We start from the raw sequence: 23,825 nt of genomic DNA, 5'->3' as shown, positions 1-23,825 counted from the left end.
ACTGTACTTTCTACTCCTTATTGTACTTTGTCAAAAAACACTTGTTACCTTTTCAAACTTTACGTGACAACACAATGTAAAAAGACGTTAAAAGACAACAGTGCTTGAGATTTGATTGTTTGAAAGACTGTTTACTTAGAAAGTCGCCCCTTCCAACAAAACGAACAGGCATACATGCACATCTTCCATGCTTCAGCCTTTGCATTTTTGTATGCAATATTCAATGTATTTTTAATCCAGTTGTTTGGAGTATTTTTAAAAAATCTTTTACGTTTTTATTTATTCGTGTACTCACAATTTTTCTAGGTAAGGGGTTCTCAACCTGTTTTCAATATATTCAGTGTGAAATGTTTTAGTCAAACACCTCATAATCACTGAATCCAAACATAATGTAAAATAATATAATCTTTTGCCAAGAAATTACAGTAACGCAATTTGGCAATGTCTTACTTTGTTCCAATTAATGTGCTCTCAATTTGAAAAGTTACATGTCCTGTTCCTGTCACTGCAATACAAAGTATTAGTTTGCAGATACCTGCAGAAATCTTACAGTACTTACCCCCTAATGCGCTCTCACGTACCTTCATTTAAGAACTTCTGACTAGTTATTTTGTATTAAAAATTGCATTATCGTGTTTAAATGTATGAATTTTCGTGTTTGGTGCCATAGCTTGCAATGTCTGTACAGCACTCATACCTGCTAGTGAGGGTGAGCTGGATTAAAAATAACCTGAATTTATTCTAAAACTGAGAAAATAACAACAAACAAACAAAAAATGAATACACTTGATCAATTACTGGTACAGTAATCTTTAATTATGAATTAAACCCATTACATATTGAATATTATCAGCAATTTTTGCAAAGTCAACATTTATTTTCCACAAGGTGACAAAGGTACAAAAGAAATGCTAAGATTAAAAGACAAAATCTAAATTAGGCATCACACTTTACAGTGGGAATGCAGCCTTAGATGGAAATATCAACATGTCATGCAGCACGTTATAGGAGCTAAGGACATACAGTAGAAAGGCAAGAGGGGAGTTAGTAAACACCTGGTGGCTGTTTTGTAGCGCCACAACTCAAAATCACGTAACGTCAGCGCAGTTTTTAGAGGCAAAAAGGTGGCGATAAGAATTTTACACTCAGGAAATACTGCAAAAAAATCAAATACACGGTATATTCAATTCATGTCAAAGATTTTGGCATCAGCTGGTGTTGTTGTATCTTGTGGGAAAATAAATGATCCATCGAGATGTAATAGTGTAAACAGTTTAGAGAGGTCGTGTTTTAAGACAACATACAGCATTTCAGTGACTGATCAGGCACAGCGTAAGCACTTTTGACAAATTATAACCGACAAAGTTCCAAGACCGACACGATTTTCAAGCGACAATAACACACTGGGCCCATAAACCTTGACCAGCAATCTCATCTATGTTTTTAAAAGCCACGACATTGTAACCAGTGAGGTGAAAGAACCTCATGCACCAAGTATCTTTTCCTCTGTTGAGGCACCATGTTTGTTTTTAGTTGGATTCTTCTACTTTTTATCTTCCTCAGTTGGAGGGGGCTCTGCCCCCAAATGCTCCTGCTGCTTAAGCACCACTATCTCCTCTGGTTTTTGTTCCAACAGCTCTTCACTGACTTTCGGCTCCTCTGTCTCCCCCGCTTGCTCCTCGGCATCATCCGCTTGCTCCTCGGTCGCCGTTTCTTCTTCATGATTAACTTTCAGAGGGGCCTCTTCCTCATTCACATTTGAGACCTTAGGCTGCAGCTTTAGTTGAATCTCGCCTTCTTCCACAGGGCCTGTGTCCTCTTTTCCCATATCTCCTTGGTTTGGGGAGTCAGCATCATCTCCATCTCCCTCTGACCTCTTCCCCAAGCCGATGAGCTCATGCAGCTCGGGGGACATGAAGTACGGCCTTCCAGGTGAGCCGTCATTTCTCTCCAAGTCCTCACCTTTGCGGTTTGTTGAATTGCAAAATAATGGAGAAAATGCAAATCAAAAACATAGTGTGAAATAAACAAACTAGGAGCTCAGTTCACAAACAGAAAAGAGCACCTATCACAAGAAAGAATGAGAAAATGCAGATGAAAAGTACTCACAGAAACAGAGGAAGAGCGTGTCCACGCACATGGAGTACACACTGAAGAAACCATGGGCAATGAGGTAAGATCCAATTACATTTGTCTAGTTGAAGGAAGGGGGCATAAGAAATATATCAAGCATTCTGCACTACTAATACAGTAAGTACACTCTTTAAACAGTATTGAAAGAAAGCCCTATTTGCACTACATCCCCCCCAAGTATTGGAATTCTGCCATTCCATAACTTTTGGAGGGGACTGTTCGCAGAAGCTGTCCACTGTTAGACTTGTCATCTCAGTGATTTGTTTCATACTCTAAATAGATACTTTTTCAAAAGAATAATTGAATTGCCCTTTGTGTATGAAATGTGCAGTATATAAAAAAAAACAGCCTTGGCTTGCCTAAAGTTGGGACAGAATCGCCAGCACAAAGACAGTCACAAACGGATGTTTATGTACTGTAGTTTAACTTGAACAGTTGCTCGATGTGTTATTGGAATTAAAAGTCCAAGAATTGTTTCTGTGAGAAGAAAATGCCTATGTTGTGAATGCCAGTTTTTGCCTCACCAGTATTGGCACCCAGTAGAAGTTTAAAGAAGGAGGAGTGAACTCAGGAGAATCAATTCTTCCAGTAAAAAAGAAGAAAGACAAGATTCCTGTGCAGGAAAAAAAAATGTACCAATACACAAATAATTATATGTAGTATCAAATACCTTTGTAAGAGAAATGTGAGTTATAGCTTACCAATAAATCCAACAATGAGCAGTTTTCCAAGGAACAACAGGAAGTCAGTCACTTTATCCAAGACAGCCACCCTGTTTTGAAATTGACACAGTGCAAGGTAAATTGTCTCTAAAGTCTGGTCCATAAATATGTATACACATTCTTCAGTATTTTATGTTATGTTAGCTTATCAGCTGGCAGCAGAGAGTAAAAATATTAGATGTGGTCCGCTCAAATTTTGGTCTTTTCTTAGAGTTCACCTAGAAACATCTAGAAAGCTGTACAGATATACAGCATAAATGGTAATAATATACAATAATTTCGAACCTGGCAACGTTCCTCAAGAGAAGCATGAAGGCGTCTTGAGCTGATGTACAGAAATTTTTCCCATAGATCGCAATCTTGAAACACAAAATAACAAACTTTAAATTAGTATAAAAACATCTCTCAAATCCAAAGTGATCTGGACATGCAGAAACTTACCATTATGTAAGCATTTCTGTTGAGGAACTTGATGCATTTCTCCAAACACCAGAAAAAACATCTCATGCAGTTCAGCAAGAATTTCGCATACTTGTTTTTGGCACCTGGAGGATAAGTCAAGTCAAATTTTATTTATAAAGCACATTTTACAAGACCGTCGCCAACCAAAGTGCCGTACAAGAAATAAAAGTGCAACTAGAGACGCTGTAAAAGTCAAATGTCAATTATAGCTAAAAAGCTATAAGTTAAAAAGCTTAATTTTCCCTTTTTTATGATCCAACCAGAGCTGCCCATTCCCATTGAAAAAAATTTTGATGTCAATGACACTCACATTGTTGCAGTCTTACGTTCTTTAACGTTGACAACACTCAAGTGTTAAAAAAGCTTTGTGAAGCACTACATTCAAATAAACAAAATATAAAACCTAAAGTGCTTTTCCGCAGAAAATTTTGGTTCAGTGTGGTACCTAACTCATTCAGTGCCATTGACAGCTACAGATGTAAGAAAAAAAAATCCACATTTACTACACTTGTAGTAAGTCAAAAATCAAGTCAAAAGTAAGTTCATGTAAAGTAGTGAAAAGATATGGAAAAAAAGCAAAGTGGTCAGAATAATATTTAGGTGAGTGTATCCGTTCGCTGAAAATCCTACCTTGCAGTTTGTGATTAAGGTACTCCAGAAGAACCCTGATAATCTGGACCAATGACAGAACCAGTGCTCCAAATGCCACTGAGCCTGTATGATACCTGGATAAAGATGGAGTCATTACAAAAACACATCAAAGTAAGTGCATCAACTTCACAAATTTGTCTTCCAACCTGAGGGTTCTTCCCAAAGAGGACGAGACGGGGTTGGGGGGTATATTATCAGGCTTCTTAAAAGCCCAGTAATATGAGGCAAAAGCCCCAGCGAGCGTAACCTGTCCCATTGCCGTCACAAAGTTGCCGCACCAGAAGAAGAGGAAGAGGTTGTAAAACTGGAAGGCGATGAGGTATTTATGGTACAGGGTCTCCCCACCGTAGTAGGCAAAGTTACACTCGGCTTCAGGACAATCGCTCAATACGGAGCTGCTGTTAAACGTCTGTGGATGAGCGATACGTGAACATGATTCGTAAGAGAAACAATCACCAATATCGCCTTTAATCATTACCGGCAATCATTAATATCACCTTGGGATCGCAGGATTTCATGAGGTGTGAGCAGTTTTCATTGGCTGACACTTTGTACACTTCAGAATTAGATGTGGCTAGATAACTGAATGGCAAAGATATTAAGGTGATGAAATCAATCAAGTAGACAAAGAAAGAACGCATATTAGTATCGGCGTCGTCTCTGACCCTCATTAGCGCTAACAGAAGTGAAAGGATACACAGACGTGACTGCCCAGTAAGATATCACCACCGCCACGAGGAGAGAAGTCAGCAATGGGTAGAATATAGATGATGTCACAAACCCAAGGGCCCTAAAAAGATTTGTTTCAAATTAATAACGATAAATATCCATTGCTATGCTTACATATAGCCTGAAAACTGAGGTGGAAAGCAGTGAGGTATAAGGATTTTTGCATTATGGTAGGATGAACAGATATTCAAAAGTCAAAACGGACATGACAAATTGACGGAAAATGAAATATGCAATGAATTATGATCAGGAATAATTGACAACAAATTCAATCAAGTCAAGCTGGTGACTGGTTAGGGTTAGTGTTATTATTTTAGCTAGTGCTAAATGCTATCTTGGATAACAGTTCAACAGCACTAAACTGGTCACGGCACTCAGAATGATCCGTTTTTTGTCTGATCCCCATGTTGTGTTAGCATAGTAAGTTTCTTTCCTTTGACTCTGCAACTTAAAGGGACAATGTGTAAGAATTAGGCAGTTTTTCATTACGGACGGCAGGAGGTGCGGCATGTGCTGTGTTTACCATTGTCCGTTGCCATAACAGACATGGCGGCTTCCAGGGGAGTGCCACCCCTCCTGTAATACAATGTAATGATAACTAGACCTACGAACATATTTAAAACGTGCTGTTGGTTGTTAAGAACACATTTATTTGCAAGTCTTTGAAATTTGGAATCATTTAATTCATTATTTTTTTTTAATGAAAAACGGTCTAAAGCTTACACATTGTCCCTTTAAGCTGATATGCAGCTGCTCTTATTTTGGTTTGTCAAAAATGTTTTTAAAATGTTTCTAGCCGCCATCCGCGACTGGACCAATTTCTCTTTAGTCTCAAATTCTTATTATGGATGGATTTACTTCAACTACGTAAATAATAAGGTGTGGTGTAACGTGCCCATGTAAATGAAGCCTGAAAGGAGGCTGACCTGCTAGATTCTTTGATGAGGGCGATGGCAATCAAGATCCTCTTCCTAAGAAAGATGAGTGTCACTATGATGAAGAGTTCCACAACAGCGAGAGTGATCACTGCAAAAATGGAAGGAATTAATACAGATTTTAAACATTGTGTAAGTTAGCAACCTAGGTGAGGACAAACTGGATCGTGTAAATGGAGTTTTTTTTTTTTTTTTGAACATACTGAATGCGAGCCAGGTTTGTCTGATCTCAAGGTAGACCGAGAGGTCCGTCTGTATTCCCAGATCACGGATTGTCGCATCGGCTCCAGATTCCCCGATCAGACTTTGATACTGTAGGTAACAATGTACCGCACCTAAGAACACGCAAGAGTAAATTGGGGCGCACATGCTGTTTAAAGTCACATTCTCAATAGGTAAAGAGGAGATTTACCGTAGGCTATGATTACAATGACCAGGACAATCATGATCCAGACCATGATACCCGCCAGGAAGCGCAGCAGGATTATGAAGGCCCAACTGCTAACCATTGCTACAGTCAGCCCTCTAGAAATGGCAAATGAAGTCAATTTGAGGCTCGCGGGAGATCCGTTCCGTTAAGATACACTTGAACCCAAACTTCTATTTTTGACAGGCTAAACACCAAACAATATCAACGAATATATTTTAGCAAAATTCTGAGTGCATTCAATAGGCTAGTTTTAAAGGATTGTTTGTCGACTAATTTTGAACCAAAATGGATTGGGTAGAACAGTAGGCTAATATTCAATGAGTATTTTCAGACTAAATTTGCAAAACATAACCCAATAGAGACTGCCTAAACACAATTATCAATGACTAATTTTTGACTAAATTTGGACCATATAGGACTGCCTAGAACGCCGATTTCTGAATCAAATCAAATTTAAAACTGACAAGACCAGATTTGGCCCAAAATCCACAGTTCAGAAGACATCTGGTGCTGGGTGGGAATAATAACACAAGTGCCTCTTTTGGTGAAATTAATAGCATACTATATACAACCTGTTATACACGTGCAGTTAGTTTTAAGCCTTGTGTCGTGAGATCTACCAATCATAGCTTTGTGAACGACCGGCTGACCGTGATCGACGTATTAAGCACCCCTGCTTTAAATCATTTAGGGTATTTCTATGTCATTCACATGTTCTTACATTATTATAAAGTGCCAGGATTGAGTGTAATCCTCAAAGATTTTCATAGCCAACTGGCGAGCTTGAAAAAGCATATTGGACTGCCTGTAAAAAAAAAAAAACAACATGTTAAAACATGTGATTAATGTTAAAATTATGACAAGATGCTATATAACTAAAGACTCACTTGGTCGCACTGAGTACCTCAGTGGCGTTAATGTTTTCGGAGCCAAAATCAATACTGGTGTCATTGCCGACGGCCACGCTGCCGTTCTTCAATGTTTTCAGGGACGGAATGCAGCGTCGTGTAACTGCAAAAGGGGCATCAAATTTGTGATGCGACATTACTCGTTCATGCATTCCGAGGATGAGAAAATCTTCTTACAGACTTTGCTGGCCATGATCAAAGAAGGGCAGTGGGACCTCATTTCACGTACAGTCTGAAAATTGGGGAAGAAAAGCCCTTGTGTAAAGTTTGACACACTATTCGAAACATCGAATCATTATTGCATAAATGTCACAAAATGTAAATACTGAGAAAGGCGTACCATAGGAACTAGAAGGTATTGTGCATGTTGCGCAATAGTTTGCGAATGTTTTACCTTGTGATGTTTTGCCTCTTCCTGGCAAAACTCCAGGAAATAATTACGGTCTTTTTCAGTCTTCTGGGCAGCGCCAAAAGAGAGATGTCTGTCAGGACAGCGTTTCACACATATCTGGAACAGGTGACAGACAATTGTTAGGACAGTGGTTCTCAAATGGGAGTACAAGTACCCTTGGTGTATGACTGTATGTGAAGACACTTCAAGCGCTTGCATTGATGTAATAAGTAGATTTTCCATAATAGTCCAGCCCTCATTTCTGCAGGTGTCAGCAAATCTGATTAAATACTATGACAGGAAATGAACGCTACCTTTTCTTTTCAAATCAAAAGCAAATGAATTTGAACATGAGGCAACATATTGCTAGATTATGTTTAAATGATTCCCTTGCAAAACATTCCATGCCTTTAGTTTGTTTTATTCAGATGTGCTTTTTCATTAGTGGTGCAAATTTGCATGCAATAGTGACCTATTTCTAAAGTTGCTGAAAAAAATATTCCTAAAGATAGCCACTGCAAATGTAAGTCTAAAGTTAATTAAATCAAACATGACTGGCACAGTACTGACAAAGAAAAATATTACACAGGGAGTAAACATCTTTGAAAAAAAATTGAGAACAAAGGTGACTTAAAACAAAAGCTTTTTTGTAACTTACCTGTGTGGTGGGACACTGGTGCTCGATCAACACCACGGGGCTCGCACACATCAGGATATTGAAGTAAAACAAAAAAGGTTTGTCCCTGTATGGGTTGTAGAGGATAGCAACATGCATTATTGACTGCACCATTCAAATACGCTTTTAATACACAAATCCAACTCACTCCTGCGCCGTTCCTTTTTGCCCACAGAAATTCCCTTTGCTGTCAGTGGGATAGATGATTTTCCGGGGGTCGCCCTGGGACCAGGCTTTATGTAAAGACAAATAGAATCATTTAAATACAGACACCAATTTGTGATAAACACGAATACTATCATTTCTCAAGATGTTTAAAAGAGGGTGAAGGGTCGATAGTGCCCCAATATGTAATTGCTGCTTCTCCAAAAGCACAAAACCACCAAAAAAAACGAATCTAGAACTAGTGATCAAGAAATGAAAAAATTAATCCTGATCTGTAAATACTTTATTTTATTTTAATCCCACCCAAGAATTTCAGAGAAAATCCCTCAACCAAATCTCTTGCGTTTTCCTCTCTCTCTCACTCGCTGTATTACAGTATATATATAACACACATATATGTATATATTTCTTTAAATACATTGTGTTAATCTCTCAAATCAAAAGATTGTTATACAACAACAAAAAATGTCTTTAGCCATCTATTTACTTCAATAGATCCAGTCGTGCTAAGTGCTAGTTGCGACATTTAGCTTTGACCATCAGAAGGAAGGAAAACAACTTTAAAATAAAACATCCTGTCCATCTCAAGACTTATTCAATTGTGTGGTGCTCAAGTTTATTTTGGCAAAGTGCTTTGCTATGGCTTACTAAATTAGCGTCTTTGTTGGCATTGTTAGCTGTTACTGCAGTTGCAGGTGAGTGCTTTGCATTGATGTGGTAGGCTAAACTTGAGATGCTTCTTTAGTAAGCAAGATCTTTTTTACAAAGATTGCATATCAGTCCACTGTCCAAGTTGCTAAATTAGCATCTTTGTTGGCATTGTTAGTTGTGGCTGCAGTTACAGGTGAGTGCTTTGCATTGATGTGGTAGGCTAAATTTGAGATGCCTCTTTGGTAAGCAAGATCCTTTTTACAAAGATCGCCTATCAGTCCACTGTCCAAGTTGCCGCAACTCTCACATACTCTTCCATTTTCAGGTCTTCCTTCAGTCTCTGCACTTGCCTTCCTACTAACAACAGGATCTTATCAGGTTATGCCAAATACAATGACAGCCAATCATTTTCCACTTAACTGATCTATTTACCTTTTTTACCACCCCCAACAACTCAAGCACAAGAAGCCCAAGGCATAAAAATAAGTCTGATCAGCAAACAGACAGCATCAGGTTAGAGATAAAAATGATGATAAATGTGATTAAAAAGTAATTCTTTAACTATGACTCTAATTAATTCATTGCTATTAATCTGTATATCTGAAGTCCCTATTTGTGACTCATTGGAAGGATTTGTTTTGTATTATAAATATAAAATCTAGAAGTAAATTTGTTAAAACATGACAGCAGGAAGCATATTGGAAGAAGGAACGAATCACAAATGTGTTTTTCATTGCAGCCATAACTCGCCAATCTTACCAAGAATTCCCACAGCCAAGTAAGCCAGCAAGGCAACACTGAAGATAAAACAGCAGGCGATATCCGTGCATCCCCTGAAAACCAAAGGATGTGATTAATCATCTTTGTTTGGAGCCGCTGATTAAAGGTAACGATACCTGTCGTGAATGGGTCCCTTGAACTTTGGGTCAAACTTCCTGGCCTCCCCTGCAATTGAATAACAAATTGTTCTCATCATTGTCCCATATACAAATTGGATTTTTGGGGAAAAAAAACAACAACATAAAAAGTACTAAAATTGAATTTGAGCCAGAGAGGGTTAAAAGCAATACAAAACTACTTTACTCATTTTAAACAGTAAAAAGTTCATATTTTGCCTTTAGAACACCTGGTTATACCTTGCAACATTGCGTTGTCAGTTCTATGTTCCTTTTTTACTTTAACACCATCACACTTGGATTTTCGCGTTTCCTGTTGGATAGCCATTTCAATGTAATTCTTGTGTAAGCTTTTCCGACTGGGATCTCACACTCTTCACTGAGCAATTCTTCAAAGGAAATGCTCAAATTTTGGAAAAAAACAAGGGTTTGGCGTTTTTGTACCATGAAGGAAATGAAGAGCTTTATTAGCTCATGTGATAGGTGACTAGTCATAAAGCAGAAATGATAAAACCGGTGACTGTGCTCATCATAGAGATCTGATGACATTCTATAGATGTCATTGATGAGCGTGATCATCTTACACGTTAGTGACACGTATACGCCTCTTAGGAGTGAAATGAGTGGGTGTAACTTGGTCTAAAAAAAATGTCAGGCATTTTTTCCTGAACCAGATAGCGGCTTATTCGTGTACACATCAGAAAAAATGTCAAGCCATATAACAGCAACAATTGTTAACGCTTTGCAAGACACTAAAACGCACTGGGGACTTTTTAAAATTACACATATTTGACCAAATAATGCATTGACACAAATGCCTTGGTATGCTTTTATTTTGAAGTTGTTCTCGTCGCATAACAACTTGACAAGTCTTGCTACTGCAAGTGTTGATCCCGACAAACAACACGACATTCCAAAACCACCGTTCAATCTCTAATTCAGGGCGCTAACAAACACTTACCACTACAACTAATTACTCTGATTTTGACATATAGAACATGTTGCCAGTTTACCGGGGTCAGGGCTCCATTTTAGCTGCGTCTAGCATAAATTAGCCGTAAGCTAGCAGCACTCAAGTGCTCCTTTAAGGCTGGCGTGCTAGATGTAAATGACCAAAATTCACTAATTATACATTTTTAAGAGTCCAGACATTCAAGTCCCTGTTTTCTATTTATCTATCTAAAAAGTCATGTTTTTTAAATTTTATTATTTTTGACTTTTCAGAGCATATAACAGGTTGTTAAATGAATTTCTTTAGCACTGTTTATGTTCTCGTAATATTCAAATAAACAACGATGATGATCTAGTAAGGCTTTCAAATATAGTTCTTATTGTAGTTTTTAATCAAATGCAATATTCTGCATGGATCAATGTTAGAGAATATTGTGAGATATTTTATATTGTAGTGGTTCTGGCCCGGCTGCGTTTCCGGAATCTGCACTCCACTAACAAGTATAAAATTATACTTCTTTATTAGAGCACTGTACAAGTGGCCCTGCGCTGGCTATCAATCTCCAGAAGCGAAAAGCAGTCCCAATGATCTTGGGTGTGAACATTATGGTTTATTAATAAATAAATAAATATACCCTTACATAAACAACCAAGACGAGACGGCGTTTGGGGCGTGTCAATTGGTTGAGCTATTGTCGTTTACGTGCCACGTGAACGGGCCTCTTCCCCGAATGGGAACACAGCATAACAATTATACGGTAATTGTTTGGATGGATGCAAAAGAACAATGGACGGTAACGTGTCTGGAAAGGATGCCGATCCAATTTGCTACCATGGATGCAAGCAGGGGCGTGTCATTTTGAGTGATAATTCACGTGAAGCTATGCTGATCGAAAGCAAGAGAATCCATGAAAATTTCACTCACAGTCCTCCCATTACACTATATAAAAACAATGGTAAAGAATTACGGGGAGGTTGCAGGGAATAAGCCCCCTGCCGTACCATGTGGTCCACACCCTTGACATCCATTGCGGTCATTGTACTAGTCTCTTACCCATTATAAAGACGAACGGGAAAATAAATACAATCAAGATGAACAACCTTCTTACCGTATTTAAGTTCCGACTTCTTCCCGTCCGGTTCCATTTTGCCCTTCTCGCTGTAGATCACAACTCAGACAGTACAGTTACCATGGTAATGCCGAAAAATCTGTGGACGCATTTGGCAACCATATAAGCGTCAATAAAACGTTCACGCCTAAAGGAGAGACAAACCAATAGGAAGGACAGACGCGCTGAGTGACAGCTTCGGCAGCCGCTCAACGGGCAGGTGCCCCTTATTATTGTTATTTAAATGAGATATCATTTCCAAAAGGACACTTCGTAGACAAAGATTCATTTTGTAGATCCATACTAATTAATACAACACCAGTATGATCGATATTATAGAAATACTTTTCAATAATCAAGGTAGGCTATTTGCATTGTAGAAGAGTGATATCGCTTTTTTTTCTTAACCTTAAAGTTAAAATCCACATTATAGCACAAAGTTTACAGGTATGTGTAGTAGATATTTTATGAGCCCGTAAAAAGAAATCCGAAACGATAAAACACCAACAAAATAACAAACATTCCCCATACATGGTATTGTCTGGGTTTCTTTCTTTAATAAAAAAGCTCACCAAGTGATCACCGAAGACTAACCGTTTATTGAGAAAATCATTTGTTGCAGCCGTCTAATGTGTTTCTATGTTGGTAACGTTGCAAAAGCTTCGAAGTTTCAGTCCTATCAAAATGTGCTACCGATGCTTCGTTTTGTAACACATAATCAGAAGAATGTGTTAATTTTGTGCTGAAATATACACTTCATATTTAAGAGAATATTTTCCACGTTTAAAAGCATTATTTTCTTCTACAAGTAGTAGATGGTAGGCCCCAGAAACGTTCGATTATATGTATACTTTTTTTTTTTATTATTTCTTATTTGCATTTTAATTGTAAATTGTTGTAATCTACAGTTTTTGTTTGTATCTAGTTTTGTGATTTTACCATAAAGTTGAATCTCACTTGTTGGGTAGAGATCAATATTGAAGAATACGGTGTGCTATGCCTTTGACTTGCTTTGTCAAAAAAAAGAAAAAAAAAGAAAAAAATGATTGGGTGGGTAGGCAGAGTGACACAATGTCAATGAAGTATAGGTATGTTTTTTTGCGGGGACTGTTAATTTTTAAGCATATATAGTACACCAATGTACTTTAAATTGTTACATTGTGACAACTGATAAAATGTTGTAATGTAAATACATCAGTTTTGTTTTGCCAATAGAAACATGAAAAAAATCCTTCCACACTCGTTGTCATTCATCTAATCGCCTCAACGGAAATTGTTGTGTAATACTCATCTAATGTTATTGTTGTGTTGAAGGTCTTAATGTACATTCTATCCAGGGAGCCTGATTTAACCAGCCAATGAGCATTGAGGGCGTGGAGTCACGCCCTCCAAAGAATCCACAGCACACGGTACAATATAGTCGCCATTTTAAGTGTGGAATAACCAGAACAATTCGCATCACACCACTGTTCCTGCAGAAGAAAGTCACCAATATGCTCTATATTATTTTAAACAACGTATTAAATCTAAAATAACATGTTTTTATTGTGTAAGACGATCAAAATAGCAAGCATGTTCGTGAATTTCATCCCTTGTAATGGCGGAGTTGTACGGTCATTTTAGGACGTGACACAGTAGTGACGTAACACAAAGCGAAACATTACTTAACCAGCTTTCATAACGTTGTATGGTATAAAACCTTCGTGTGGGCCGCACCTGAAAACCCCACTAAAGGTAATATTTGACGTGAACTGTAGATTCATTAATGTGAAATTGTAGAAAATAACTTCGAATAGTTGTATGCAGACTTTTATTTGCGTTAGTTGCATTTGACAACAGCCCGCACAGTAATCGTGCATGCTTGTTTCAATGTATAATTTCTTTATGGTTTCAGTTCAAAATGGCTTTGAGAAATGCCACTCGGTTGCTGTCCAGCGCTCCAAAATGTGCAGCTGTCAATGCGTGCCGAGCCCAGGGTACAACCGCAGCTGCACCCCGCAAAACAAATGGTAACGTAATCGATTTTTTTAGAGTTAAAAAAAAAAGTTTGGAAGCTTTTGACACGTTTTTTGCATTTCCCCCAATAGATGCTGAAGAAGTCAAAAAGGCTGCCAAGGGAAGTACGTATCACTTCGAAAGAGTTCGACTTGTTCTGCTCATCACATGTTGTGTTACCAAATATGACAGTGACGTAATGTTTTGACCCTCAGCCAAGGTGCCATTCAACTGGCGGGACGCTCTGGACCTGGAGGGTCAACTTACAGAGGAGGAGGTGATGATCCGAGACTCCTTCCGCGACTACTGCCAGGAAAAACTCATGCCCCGCATCGTCATGGCCAACAGACATGAGCGTGAGAAAAACACACATCCTAAAAAAAAAAAAAAAAAAAAAGGCATCTCGTGCATGCTTTTATTTCAAAAGGTTTCAATTATAAAAGGTGTTTAGTTTTAGTTTGCTATGCTTTCACAGATTTGCTCCTCTGCGGTGATTACGTTTTTCCGGGCGCAGTGCAGAAAAATATTAATTTGTATGAATCAAATTAATTCTATTAGTTTGCCATTTTAAAAATTGAAGCTTTCAAAATTTGCTGAAGTGTGAAATTGAGGTTTTACAAAATGGCAGAATACTAGTCTTCTGTTTTAGCCATTTTTTGCACTAAAAATTTAATATTTTGTCTAAAGTAAACTGTTTCCGTACCGGCCATTTTTAGACACTCCCTTTAGCATAACACATGAAAATATGCGGGAAAAAAATTTATGAATTAAATACCAAAGTTTCAATGTCTGAACCCCTAAAATTGTAAAATTATATCTTCAGGACCGAACGTTAATTAATAACTACATTTTTCATGTAACTTAATAGAGTTAAGAACTTTTTGTTTCACTTGCTGTTGAATGAAAATGACGTCATGTGCTGAATACTCAGGCAGCGACCAGTCATTCACGGTTCATTTTATGAACATCACATGACCAACAGGTGAGCAATGATTGGTGGTTACGCGAGCCTTGAGCAAAAGTAACAATTTTTCGGTGACAGCAAGTAGATTTTTTTTTTTTTAAGGTATCAACTGAACATGAAAAATAATTATCAAAACATTATCAAGTTATCAAATTAATTATAAACAATTATTCATTATTGAAACGGTAAAATAAATGGATTAGAATAAGTTATGCACAAGCAATGTCTTCATTATTTTTATCTGAATATTTTCCACAGGAAATAAATAAATAAAATAAATGGTTGTTTTTTTTTCATTAAATTTGTAATCATCCAGAATTATTATTATAGGGGTTAATATAATGAAAACTGCTAAAAAACAAAAAAGTACGTGTCAATTGCCTAAAATTTCCATTGAATTTGTCTTTGTTGATGTACTGATTCACTGCCAGCCAGTTAAGATGGATTTTTAACATCTATAGCCATCGATGGTAATAAATGAGTTTATATCCTCCATAAAGTTTGGGGTTCATCTTCAATAGGTTTATTTTGGTATTGCAGTACATACAGAAGAATTAAAGACAAACTGTCGTTTGAGAAATGTAGCTTTCTTGATTACATAATATACAATGAAGCGTTTTCCATCATTTAAAGGCAAACAAAACCCAATAAATCAGCTCCGATTCCAAGTAACTGTTTCTATTTTACAGATTTCCACCGTGAGATCGTCTCAGAGATGGGAGAGTTGGGCGTCCTCGGCCCCACTATTAAAGGTAGACCAAACGTGACCCCTCTCGCATGGGCATTTGTCGTACCTTTTCACAATCCGTTGTGCTTTTACGCTCCCACCGTGCAGGTTACGGCTGTGCGGGAACCAGTTACGTGGCATATGGCTTGATTGCCAGAGAGGTGGAACGAGTGGACAGTGGCTATCGCTCCGTCATGAGCGTCCAGTCGTCACTGGTCATGCATCCCATTAATGCTTACGGCACAGAGGCTCAGAAGGAGAAATACCTACCCAGGCTTGGTGAGGACTGATGTTGACACTTGATGTTGGCTTTAGAAGTATTCTCACCGATGCGTATGTTCCAGCTCGTGGAGAAATCCTTGGCTGTTTTGGCTTGACGGAGCCCAATCATGGCAGCGATCCAAGCAGTATGGAGACCAAGGCCGTGTACAACCCATCCAGTGGCACCTTCACTATTAGTGGAGCCAAAACATGGTAAGTTGACAGAAACACGGCTTTAACCCGCTCAGTGTCAATTTTGACTCAATTTGGGCAACTGCTCTAGACACATTTAACATGTAATAAAAAAAAGCATAAAAAAAAAAAACTAAGCGGCTTAATCTTACTCTGTAATCAGACTGGAAGGAGCTCGCAGAAGATGAAGGTTCCGGTCTGCTCTCCTCGAGAGTAAAAGGCCGGTGTCTTCCTTCTGTTTGTTGTTTATTGAATGTTCTAGGTCATGGGTGTCAAACTCATTTTTTATCATGTATCACGTGTCGACTTTTTACTGTGGTGTCAAAAAGTCAGGGTTTCAATAACTTAACTGCAAGCACTATTCTTCCTCATTTTTTACCATCAATGGGGACTGGAAAATTTCCAGGATAAGTGAATTCCACTAAGTAGCATTTTCCCCCTGGTGGACATTGTGAGACAATGCGTTTATTAAAACCTTGTCTACCGCTCTCCTCCTTGCAAGATGATCTCCTAACTGTGGTATGGAGACTGAACAGGCATGTGTCTCTTTTTTGGCACAAACTGTTTTCTTTTACAACACACAGTGTGCGCCAGAGTGTGGCGAGCGGCCGCTAACTCTCCTAAGTCTCTACAGCCCCAAGCCACACCCCCAGCGATCATACCAAAACACAACACACATTTGTTGAAATGTAAAGCTCTCTTTAAGGGTCAGGCTTAGTCTGTGTGTTCTGATTGTAGTAGGGAAACATGAGCTGTTGCCCTCGAGGTAGCGGCCATTGCACGTCGACTGAACGGTAATCCGTAGCCATGGGGAGGAAGAGTTCATAATGCAGAAGTCGTTTTATTTTAATTCATTTTATTTGATTTTACACACCGCTTCAACACACGTGTGCACCGCTTCTCTTGTAGTCTAGCAGGCACGTTGCTCATAGACGTAGTTTGTCACAACAAATTTTTACTTTTGAACATGATTGAATCCGGTTATAAATTAAAACCAAAACCTTGTTGGCACAATGCAGCCATATTGAACTTGAAAATTCTAACTTGCGGGACACTGCTGACTCTTGTAGGATCACCAACTCCCCCGTAGCAGATATCGCAGTGGTCTGGGCCAAGTGCGAAGATGGAAAGGTGCGCGGCTTCCTCCTTGAGCGCGGCATGAAGGGTTTGGCTACCCCGAAGATCGAGGGCAAGTTCTCGCTGCGAGCCTCCGCCACTGGCATGATTCTCATGGACGAAGTGGAAGTTCCTCAGGAGAACCTTCTGCCGAATGTCTCCGGCCTGGCTGTAAGTATTTCCTCCCAGCTGTTGAATGAGATCTTCTCCATAACACAGTTCATTTCCAGTAAATGTTGACCTTTGTTGATGTCATCAGGGTCCCTTCGGGTGCCTCAACAATGCTCGCTATGGCATCGCCTGGGGAGCTCTGGGAGCAGCGGAATTTTGTTTCCATGCAGCAAGACAGTACACTTTAGACAGGTACTTGCTGTCCCTTCTTGTCCACAAAAATGTACTTGTGCAATACTTGTGATGTTAGATTAGTGCATCTTGAAGATAGGGTGTAAATTTTGCCCTTGTTTGTGTAGCAATTTTGGGTGTGATTCCAGTTGTAGTAATCTTGAATCGAATCTAAAATTAATTTTGAATCAAATCATAGACCCCAAATTCAGAATTGAATCGCATTGTCAGATTCCCCACAATCCTGAGCATCATGATAACGAACTATTTCTGTGGTCCAATCAGAATACAGTTTGGTGTTCCACTTGCGAGGAATCAGCTTATGCAGAAAAAGATGGCTGACATGTTGACAGAGATCACCATCGGGCTGCAGTCGTGTTTGTCCCTGGGAAGGCTGATTGACGAAAAGAAGTGAGTTGTCTCTTGTTGATCGTGTTTTTTTTTTTCTTCTTTCAATTAAAGGATCCTTCCGATGCTTCTCTTGTTCTCACCCAAACAGAGCAGCTCCCGAAATGATTTCAATGCTGAAGAGGAATAGCTGCGGCAAAGCTTTAGACATCGCGAGACAAGCCCGAGACATGCTCGGAGGCAACGGAATTGCTGATGAGTACCACGTCATACGCCATGTCATGAACTTGGAGGCTGTTAACACGTATGAAGGTAATCACTCACTTATTAATAACACATAGTGACTTGACATCATTTGATATTTACCCTCCGGTAATGAGGTCTCATTGTGTGCAAAGTGCCCTTATCTTGCTGAATCCACATTGCAATCGCACCATTTCTCTATAAACTTCCCTTTTATTTTGAAATGCTGGTTTTTAAGTGTGGTCGCTTACAATAGGTAAATACACCCGACCACAGAAAATATAGTACAGTTTACTCTTTCAAGACATTTTTTAAAGAGTTCAGACTACAAATCCCAATACTTTTTTTTTTCTCTTAAAAGTATTTAAGTGTTTGGCTACAGGCGGTTCCAAACTGGCTGGTATTTTAGTACCTAAAGTAAATGATTACCTTGGGTAGTTAAGTATTCAAGAACCTTAAGTAATCAATGCTTTTAAAGCAATGACATTAATACTTATCAAAACCAATTGATTCCTTGTTTTGTTTATTGCCAGGAACCCATGACATCCACGCCTTGATCCTGGGGAGAGCTATTACCGGGCTTCAATCATTTACAGTGGAAAATTGAAGTTTTCAATGGTTGAATGGAAATATGCATAAGCGATTATTGGATGTGGAAACTTAAGTAAGCACTTTATTGCCATCTTTGCAGGCAGGTGCTTTAGTTTGTGTATTTTCAATTGATGGTACACTAAAGGTCATAGTACTTTTTTTCCAATTTTTCATTTCTGATGTCATTCAGTCAGATGCGAGGTTATCAACATTTGACAGCTTCTGCGAAGCAAATCACTCCCTCGTCCATACCCCGCCAATCGAAATTTTGCACAATTGGTCAAGAACAAATCCTGTTTAGAGAAATGTGCCATGGATATTGGGTTATACTGGGCTATACTGCTTTCTACTCCAATGTCTGTTTGGTGACCCATGGGAAATGGCTTTTAGATATTACAACGTCAAAGCTGACAAATGCTGATAGCTTCTTGTCTGATGATGAGAAGCCTGAAATAAAATTGAGGCGAATAAAAGAAGTGGTTTTGATACACTTTTTTATTCGTATTTGTCTCTGCTAGTCAAAATCTAATCACATTGGGTCCAAGTTATATGCTGTACTGTATTTGCCCAGTTATAATGCCTGACCATAAATGCTGTAATTTATTTGGTGTGTCGAAAGAAAAGGTACACATCTTATTATTTTATAATTTGTGTTATGTACTATTTGAAAAACACCAATAAAAGTGCAATCCCAACAAAGTCTTGTCTCATGCTAACTTTTTGGATTCAACTATGCTTACACAATACTTTGGATGAAATAGAAACTACGGTAAATAGAAAGTTACTTCAAGACTGAAATCTAAACTACTGCTCCACCTTTTACTAACTGATAAACTAAAAAGAGGAAGAGCGAACTTGACCCTGTGAACCTGAACGCAAGCTAGTCTGTCGGAGGTTCCCCCGCACCACTGACGGCGATGCCATCTCGAAGACTGGCCAGCACTTGACTAGCTTCCAGGAGCTCCCTGTGGAGCTTACCGCACATCTCCAGCACGTCGGTCAACTCCAGCAGCTTCACTTGCATCTCACCGCTGTTCTCCTCGTAGACCTTGTGCAAGTCCTGCTTCATTTTCTGGCATGCCTCAGTCACCTTTTGCAAGCCACGAGGGCGGAGCTCTCATTAGCAAGGCACCCGCCAAATACGGATTCATTTTCATGATGTTAAAAAAAAAAAAAAAAAAGAAGCAATAGTGGAGGTGTGGACATTTATTCAAAGTGTTACCTTGTTAGCGAGGCTCCGCTGAAAGCTATCAATTTCCTCCAGGTCATTGGTGCGGCGCTCATGAATCTTCACCACCAGTTCCTGCACTCTTCTGCTTATGTCAATGGACCTGCAAAGGACAGCATAACAAGCTGACTAGAGACTCAATTAGACTTGTGTTTCAATGTGTTTGCCTGGTCCCAATTCCCAACAAATACCCAGCGGTCAACAACATATACATTAATAACTTACTTTTTGGTCCGTATACATCCCAATGTAATATTTTTACGAAATAGCCTAAAATGAATAAAAATTTTCTATAGTCATTTTTCATTTGTTCGTAAAATACATGATTTTCTATTGATTGCATAATGAGATTTTTTTTTCAATAAATACATTAATTAATCAATTGAAATGAACAGGTGTATTGGAGATAATAAATTATCCTTAGGTGTGATTGGGTATGTGAATGGTTGTTCATCTCTGTGTGCCCTGCAATTGGCTGGCAACCAGTTCAGGGTTTCTCCCGTCTACTGCCCGAAGTCCCAGCAAGCCTGCGAAACTTGTGAGCATAAGTGGTGTTAGAAAATGGATGGATGGATATTGAATGAAACACAAACATCCAGTTGAAGGAAAATATCCAAAACAAAATCTGTGGTTAAAAAACTTCTTTTTAAGGAGTACTGTGAAGTGCTATGGAACTTATAAGGAGTACTGTGAAGTGCAAAGAAAATAAAGCAGAATAAAACGGTGCTGTAGTGTCTCATTTTTGACACTTAGGGGGCACGTATTATATTTATTACATACACTGAGCTCAATAAAGTGAATTTAAAAAGAAAAACAAAAAAAATGGCTTCAAAGAGTTAAATGATGATTGTGGAATCTTATCTAGAAATGCTGGCATATTCTTCAGAAATGTTTTTCTATATTCAAGGTATTAAATGGGTCTCAACTGTTGGGCTTTGAATTAAAAAGAAAAAACTGGAGAAATTGGGAGTGTTTCAAAATTAAATTAAATATAAAAACTGATTTAAAAGATGGATCTTTTTCCTCAGTCACTGATCAAAATATCCCCTAAACTTCAATGACCTGCTGGCTTAAATTCCAAATGTCCCTACACTGTTACAAAGAGATATGTTGTAATTAGTTTACATGTAAATTGCATCTTTGCGTTTACAGCATATAAAAAAAAACTTCATTTTTAGGATATGTTGCCCGCAAAAACGTTAACATTGCTGTAGGCACTATAGAAAATGTGTGATCCCCAACAGCAGGAGTGAAATGGCAGGTTGCAGTACCTGGAATTCTCTTCGCCGTCAGTCCTGCTCAAACTGGACTCTGTGTCTACACCCTGTAATTACAAAAATATGAAATCCGAATGTGAAATCCAAACACACTGTGTTACAACATGAATTTGTGAAGCATTCAAAAATGAATAAGACCAAACCGATTAGTCCGCTGTCCATAATCAATAGACAAAGTTTTACTTTAACGAAGAATGCACAGATAAGCACTGCAACTTACAAGCCAAATTGACCAGCTGTGCGAAATACGAAATGGCCAAACATTTGGCTTTGGTCCATGTTGTGTTACAATCGCTTTTGTTTTTCTTTTTAAATTCACTTTATTACCAGCTCAGCAGTAAGCACACAGCTCTTCTGTGTTTGATGTGACATCGTCACTTCTTCTTTGTGAGTTTTCAACATCTTTTGTCATGTATGTAAAAAGATGGGTGCTGCCCAGTGTCCGAAATAAGAAAGTACAGCACCATTCTATTGTTATCTTTTTCTTTGCACTTAACTTTTTGAAAATAACTTGTATAACCACATATTTTGAGTGGGGCATTTTCCTTCCAGCCGGATATTAGTGTTATAATTGATTATCAAATAATTAATTGTATTTTACGAACAAAAGGAAAAAAGATCATATGAAATGTCCAGTCATTTCGTACAATTTAAGGAAAACATTGTTTATTGGGATATACAGAATAATTAACAAAAACGGAAGCTATCTTACTGCTATTTGCTCAAAATTGGGACCAGTCAAACATGCTTAGAAAAAATCGACATATAATTGGCCCGGATTGTTATGTACCATGATTTTACCAGCCTGACACACTTGAGAATAGATTTTCCTCCATGTGGTGAGAAACATGAGTTAGACATCATGGGCTACTTTCTAGTTTACACATTGGTAAAGTAGGCATTCGAGGCAGTCTGGCTTTTAGCCAGTTTTCACTTTCAAGTAACAAAACAAACATGTCCTTGTTTGTTGTCAAATCTAACGTCACATTTTACCCCATATGGTGTGAAAACTTGCCCCATGCTGGGACAAGTCACATGTTCACTTTCAATATGCAATGTCCTGTCATTTTGAACTGACACAATATAGCCCAAAAAAAATATGAATGAAAAATGAATGAAAAATGTACACCGAAGACGTCGGTCTTTCATCTGTTACACATTTAGTTTAAATATGATGTATTGGTTCCAAGAAAGATTGTAAATTTTAAAAAGTGACAACTGGCCCCCGGGTCTGCCACACCCACCGAGTTTACAGTTGATATTTAAACAACTGTTTAAAACAAAAAAGTAACATGACATATACCATTGCTGGGTCCTCGCCATGTTCTCCATCCATTCTGGTACCGAGCTCTTGGAGTTAATGCAGTCAAAAAAATGTTTCGGGTGCTAATAAAATGCTGTAAACTATTGTACACGTATCTTGAAACGTGTACTCTTTAAAAGTATACTTTGTGCGTGGAACCATTCAAATGTGCAATAATCTTTAAAGAAATTACACAAATTAAAGATTATCACGCAAATGAGATTACATAAGTGTTTATAATACCGGTAATTACGAAATTATGACTTGGGTGCTAGTTGCTAGATGCGCACAACTATCGCGTATTTTTGCCGCTTTCGTCACGAAAAAAATAACACGTTTTATCGAATCAACTGGGGGCGACATTGAAAAAAAATGAAGTGAGTTTAAAAAGGGTTCTCTTTGATTCTTATAGACTCATGTAGCTGTTCAAGTTTCAAAGAACACTTTTTTTAAATTAACAATTGACGGAGAATGAGTTATCGCGAATCATTGCTGACGACGACGGCGACATTTTTCCCTAGATCTCGTTTTAGATTGGTCCCAATTCAACTGAATTGAAATTGATATTCAAGTAAATAAAAAATGATTGACAAAAAAAACACTGAGATCTCGAATTTATATTTAAAAAATCTGAGGCTGAAGCTGTACGTATACAAGGTTTGCCGTATGTTTTTACAGCGAAAAAGTATTTTCTATTACATTCTGTGATAAATTGGTTAAATAACTAATAGGATTCGCCTGTAGGCGGCAATGTTTGCCACAGTTTTGCGTGGGTAAATGAAACGTTGCTTTTCAGAACGTCAACAATTTGCCACCGTTTGTTCAAAATCCAAATCGTTTTCAGAACTTCCAGACGAGACCCTTTAAAGGAAAAGCCGATTGGCAAAAAAAAACAAAGAATGATTTCAATATGATATGTCCCAACGATGCAATGACATGTTCAATTCCACGATTTAATTAATTTTGGATTCTCCATCCATCCATTTTCCATAGCCGCTTATCCTGAAATGGTCGCAGGCTTGCTAGTGCCTATCCCAGTTGACTTCGGACAACCTGAACTAGTTGCCAGGCAATTGCAGGACACACAGAGACAAACAACCTCACACATCCAATCACACATGAGAATAATTTAGTATGTCCTCATTTTGGATTAACCTATATCATTTATATTGCTTGTACAAATAACCATCACATGTAATGACTGGAATTTACGCCTAGTGATATCCATGACAAAACTAAAAAGTAATTTCTATATTATTCAGTTTATTTGCTGGTTTGTCCTGTGAATCTCATGCTGTAGGCACACTCCTATTGTTTGTGGTGGATTAGGTGGGCTAATCTGTGTGGTCTGGAATGTAAAGAGAAGAGGGGGTTTGTTGATTGGAAATAATCCCGTCTTTCCTCTCCCTCTGGTGCACTTTGCGTGTGC

General features: G+C 38.3%; 3 protein-coding genes across 4 annotated transcripts; 1 reads left to right on the top strand and 2 right to left on the bottom strand.

Annotated features, from left to right (window-relative positions):
- Positions 1 to 794: 794 nt before the first annotated feature.
- On the bottom strand, positions 795 to 11,949 carry LOC148421366 (choline transporter-like protein 2). 2 transcript variants are annotated; one of them, XM_088420192.1, is made up of 22 exons: positions 11,810 to 11,949; positions 9,750 to 9,798; positions 9,613 to 9,686; positions 8,186 to 8,270; positions 8,020 to 8,104; positions 7,365 to 7,478; positions 7,148 to 7,202; positions 6,950 to 7,073; positions 6,784 to 6,867; positions 6,045 to 6,157; positions 5,836 to 5,967; positions 5,624 to 5,723; positions 4,666 to 4,758; positions 4,466 to 4,550; positions 4,115 to 4,377; positions 3,948 to 4,042; positions 3,297 to 3,400; positions 3,141 to 3,214; positions 2,835 to 2,905; positions 2,658 to 2,746; positions 2,110 to 2,194; positions 795 to 1,962 (listed from the first exon to the last, which is right to left on the bottom strand). In XM_088420192.1, exons 1-22 carry the CDS (start codon positions 11,844 to 11,846, stop codon positions 1,544 to 1,546), a joined length of 2,430 nt encoding a protein of 809 aa, XP_088276318.1. In that variant the 5' UTR covers positions 11,847 to 11,949; the 3' UTR covers positions 795 to 1,543. The 2 variants fall into 2 exon arrangements, with proteins under 2 accessions (XP_088276318.1, XP_088276317.1); XM_088420191.1 differs by lacking the exon at positions 11,810 to 11,949 and adding an exon at positions 9,990 to 10,130.
- Positions 11,950 to 13,461: 1,512 nt separating this feature from the next.
- On the top strand, positions 13,462 to 19,287 carry LOC148421365 (glutaryl-CoA dehydrogenase, mitochondrial-like). Its single transcript, XM_088419012.1, has 12 exons — positions 13,462 to 13,543; positions 13,704 to 13,818; positions 13,897 to 13,929; positions 14,020 to 14,160; positions 15,458 to 15,520; positions 15,604 to 15,774; positions 15,840 to 15,969; positions 17,019 to 17,235; positions 17,324 to 17,427; positions 17,692 to 17,817; positions 17,906 to 18,066; positions 18,531 to 19,287. Exons 2-12 carry the CDS (start codon positions 13,710 to 13,712, stop codon positions 18,602 to 18,604), a joined length of 1,329 nt encoding a protein of 442 aa, XP_088275138.1. The 5' UTR covers positions 13,462 to 13,543; positions 13,704 to 13,709; the 3' UTR covers positions 18,605 to 19,287.
- Positions 19,066 to 22,727, bottom strand: syce2 (synaptonemal complex central element protein 2). Its single transcript, XM_088419016.1, has 4 exons — positions 22,397 to 22,727; positions 21,088 to 21,140; positions 19,811 to 19,919; positions 19,066 to 19,678 (listed from the first exon to the last, which is right to left on the bottom strand). The coding sequence occupies exons 1-4, from the start codon at positions 22,427 to 22,429 to the stop codon at positions 19,469 to 19,471; spliced, it is 405 nt and encodes a 134-aa protein (XP_088275142.1). The 5' UTR covers positions 22,430 to 22,727; the 3' UTR covers positions 19,066 to 19,468.
- Between the last annotated feature and the right edge of the window lie 1,098 nt (positions 22,728 to 23,825).

Source organism: Hippichthys cyanospilos, chromosome 7 (assembly GCF_059441005.1).
Source record: "Hippichthys cyanospilos isolate Australia breed blue-spotted pipefish chromosome 7, RoL_Hcya_1.0, whole genome shotgun sequence".
Classification (NCBI taxonomy): domain Eukaryota; kingdom Metazoa; phylum Chordata; class Actinopteri; order Syngnathiformes; family Syngnathidae; genus Hippichthys; species Hippichthys cyanospilos.
The sequence above is the reverse complement of the archived record's forward strand: the minus strand, read 5'-3'. Positions and strand labels throughout refer to the sequence as shown.

Bases quoted from the DNA above. Each gene is read 5' to 3' on its own strand.
- LOC148421366 (XM_088420191.1), bottom strand. From the start codon at position 10,077: ATGGCTATCCAACAGGAAACGCGAAAATCCAAGTGTGATGGTGTTAAA. The intron at 7,074-7,147 runs GTAAGAAGATTT...CCCCTTTTGCAG, and splicing joins GATCATGGCCAGCAAAGTCT to TTACACGACGCTGCATTCCG. The intron at 3,215-3,296 runs GTAAGTTTCTGC...TTGTGTTTCAAG, and splicing joins ACAGAAATGCTTACATAATG to ATTGCGATCTATGGGAAAAA.
- LOC148421365 (XM_088419012.1), top strand. From the start codon at position 13,710: ATGGCTTTGAGAAATGCCACTCGGTTGCTGTCCAGCGCTCCAAAATGT. The intron at 17,818-17,905 runs GTGAGTTGTCTC...TCACCCAAACAG, and splicing joins AGGCTGATTGACGAAAAGAA to AGCAGCTCCCGAAATGATTT. The intron at 18,067-18,530 runs GTAATCACTCAC...GTTTATTGCCAG, and splicing joins GGCTGTTAACACGTATGAAG to GAACCCATGACATCCACGCC.
- syce2 (XM_088419016.1), bottom strand. From the start codon at position 22,429: ATGGATGGAGAACATGGCGAGGACCCAGCAATG. The intron at 19,920-21,087 runs GTACTGCAACCT...TGTCCTTTGCAG, and splicing joins GACGGCGAAGAGAATTCCAG to GTCCATTGACATAAGCAGAA. The intron at 19,679-19,810 runs GTAACACTTTGA...GGCTTGCAAAAG, and splicing joins AGCGGAGCCTCGCTAACAAG to GTGACTGAGGCATGCCAGAA.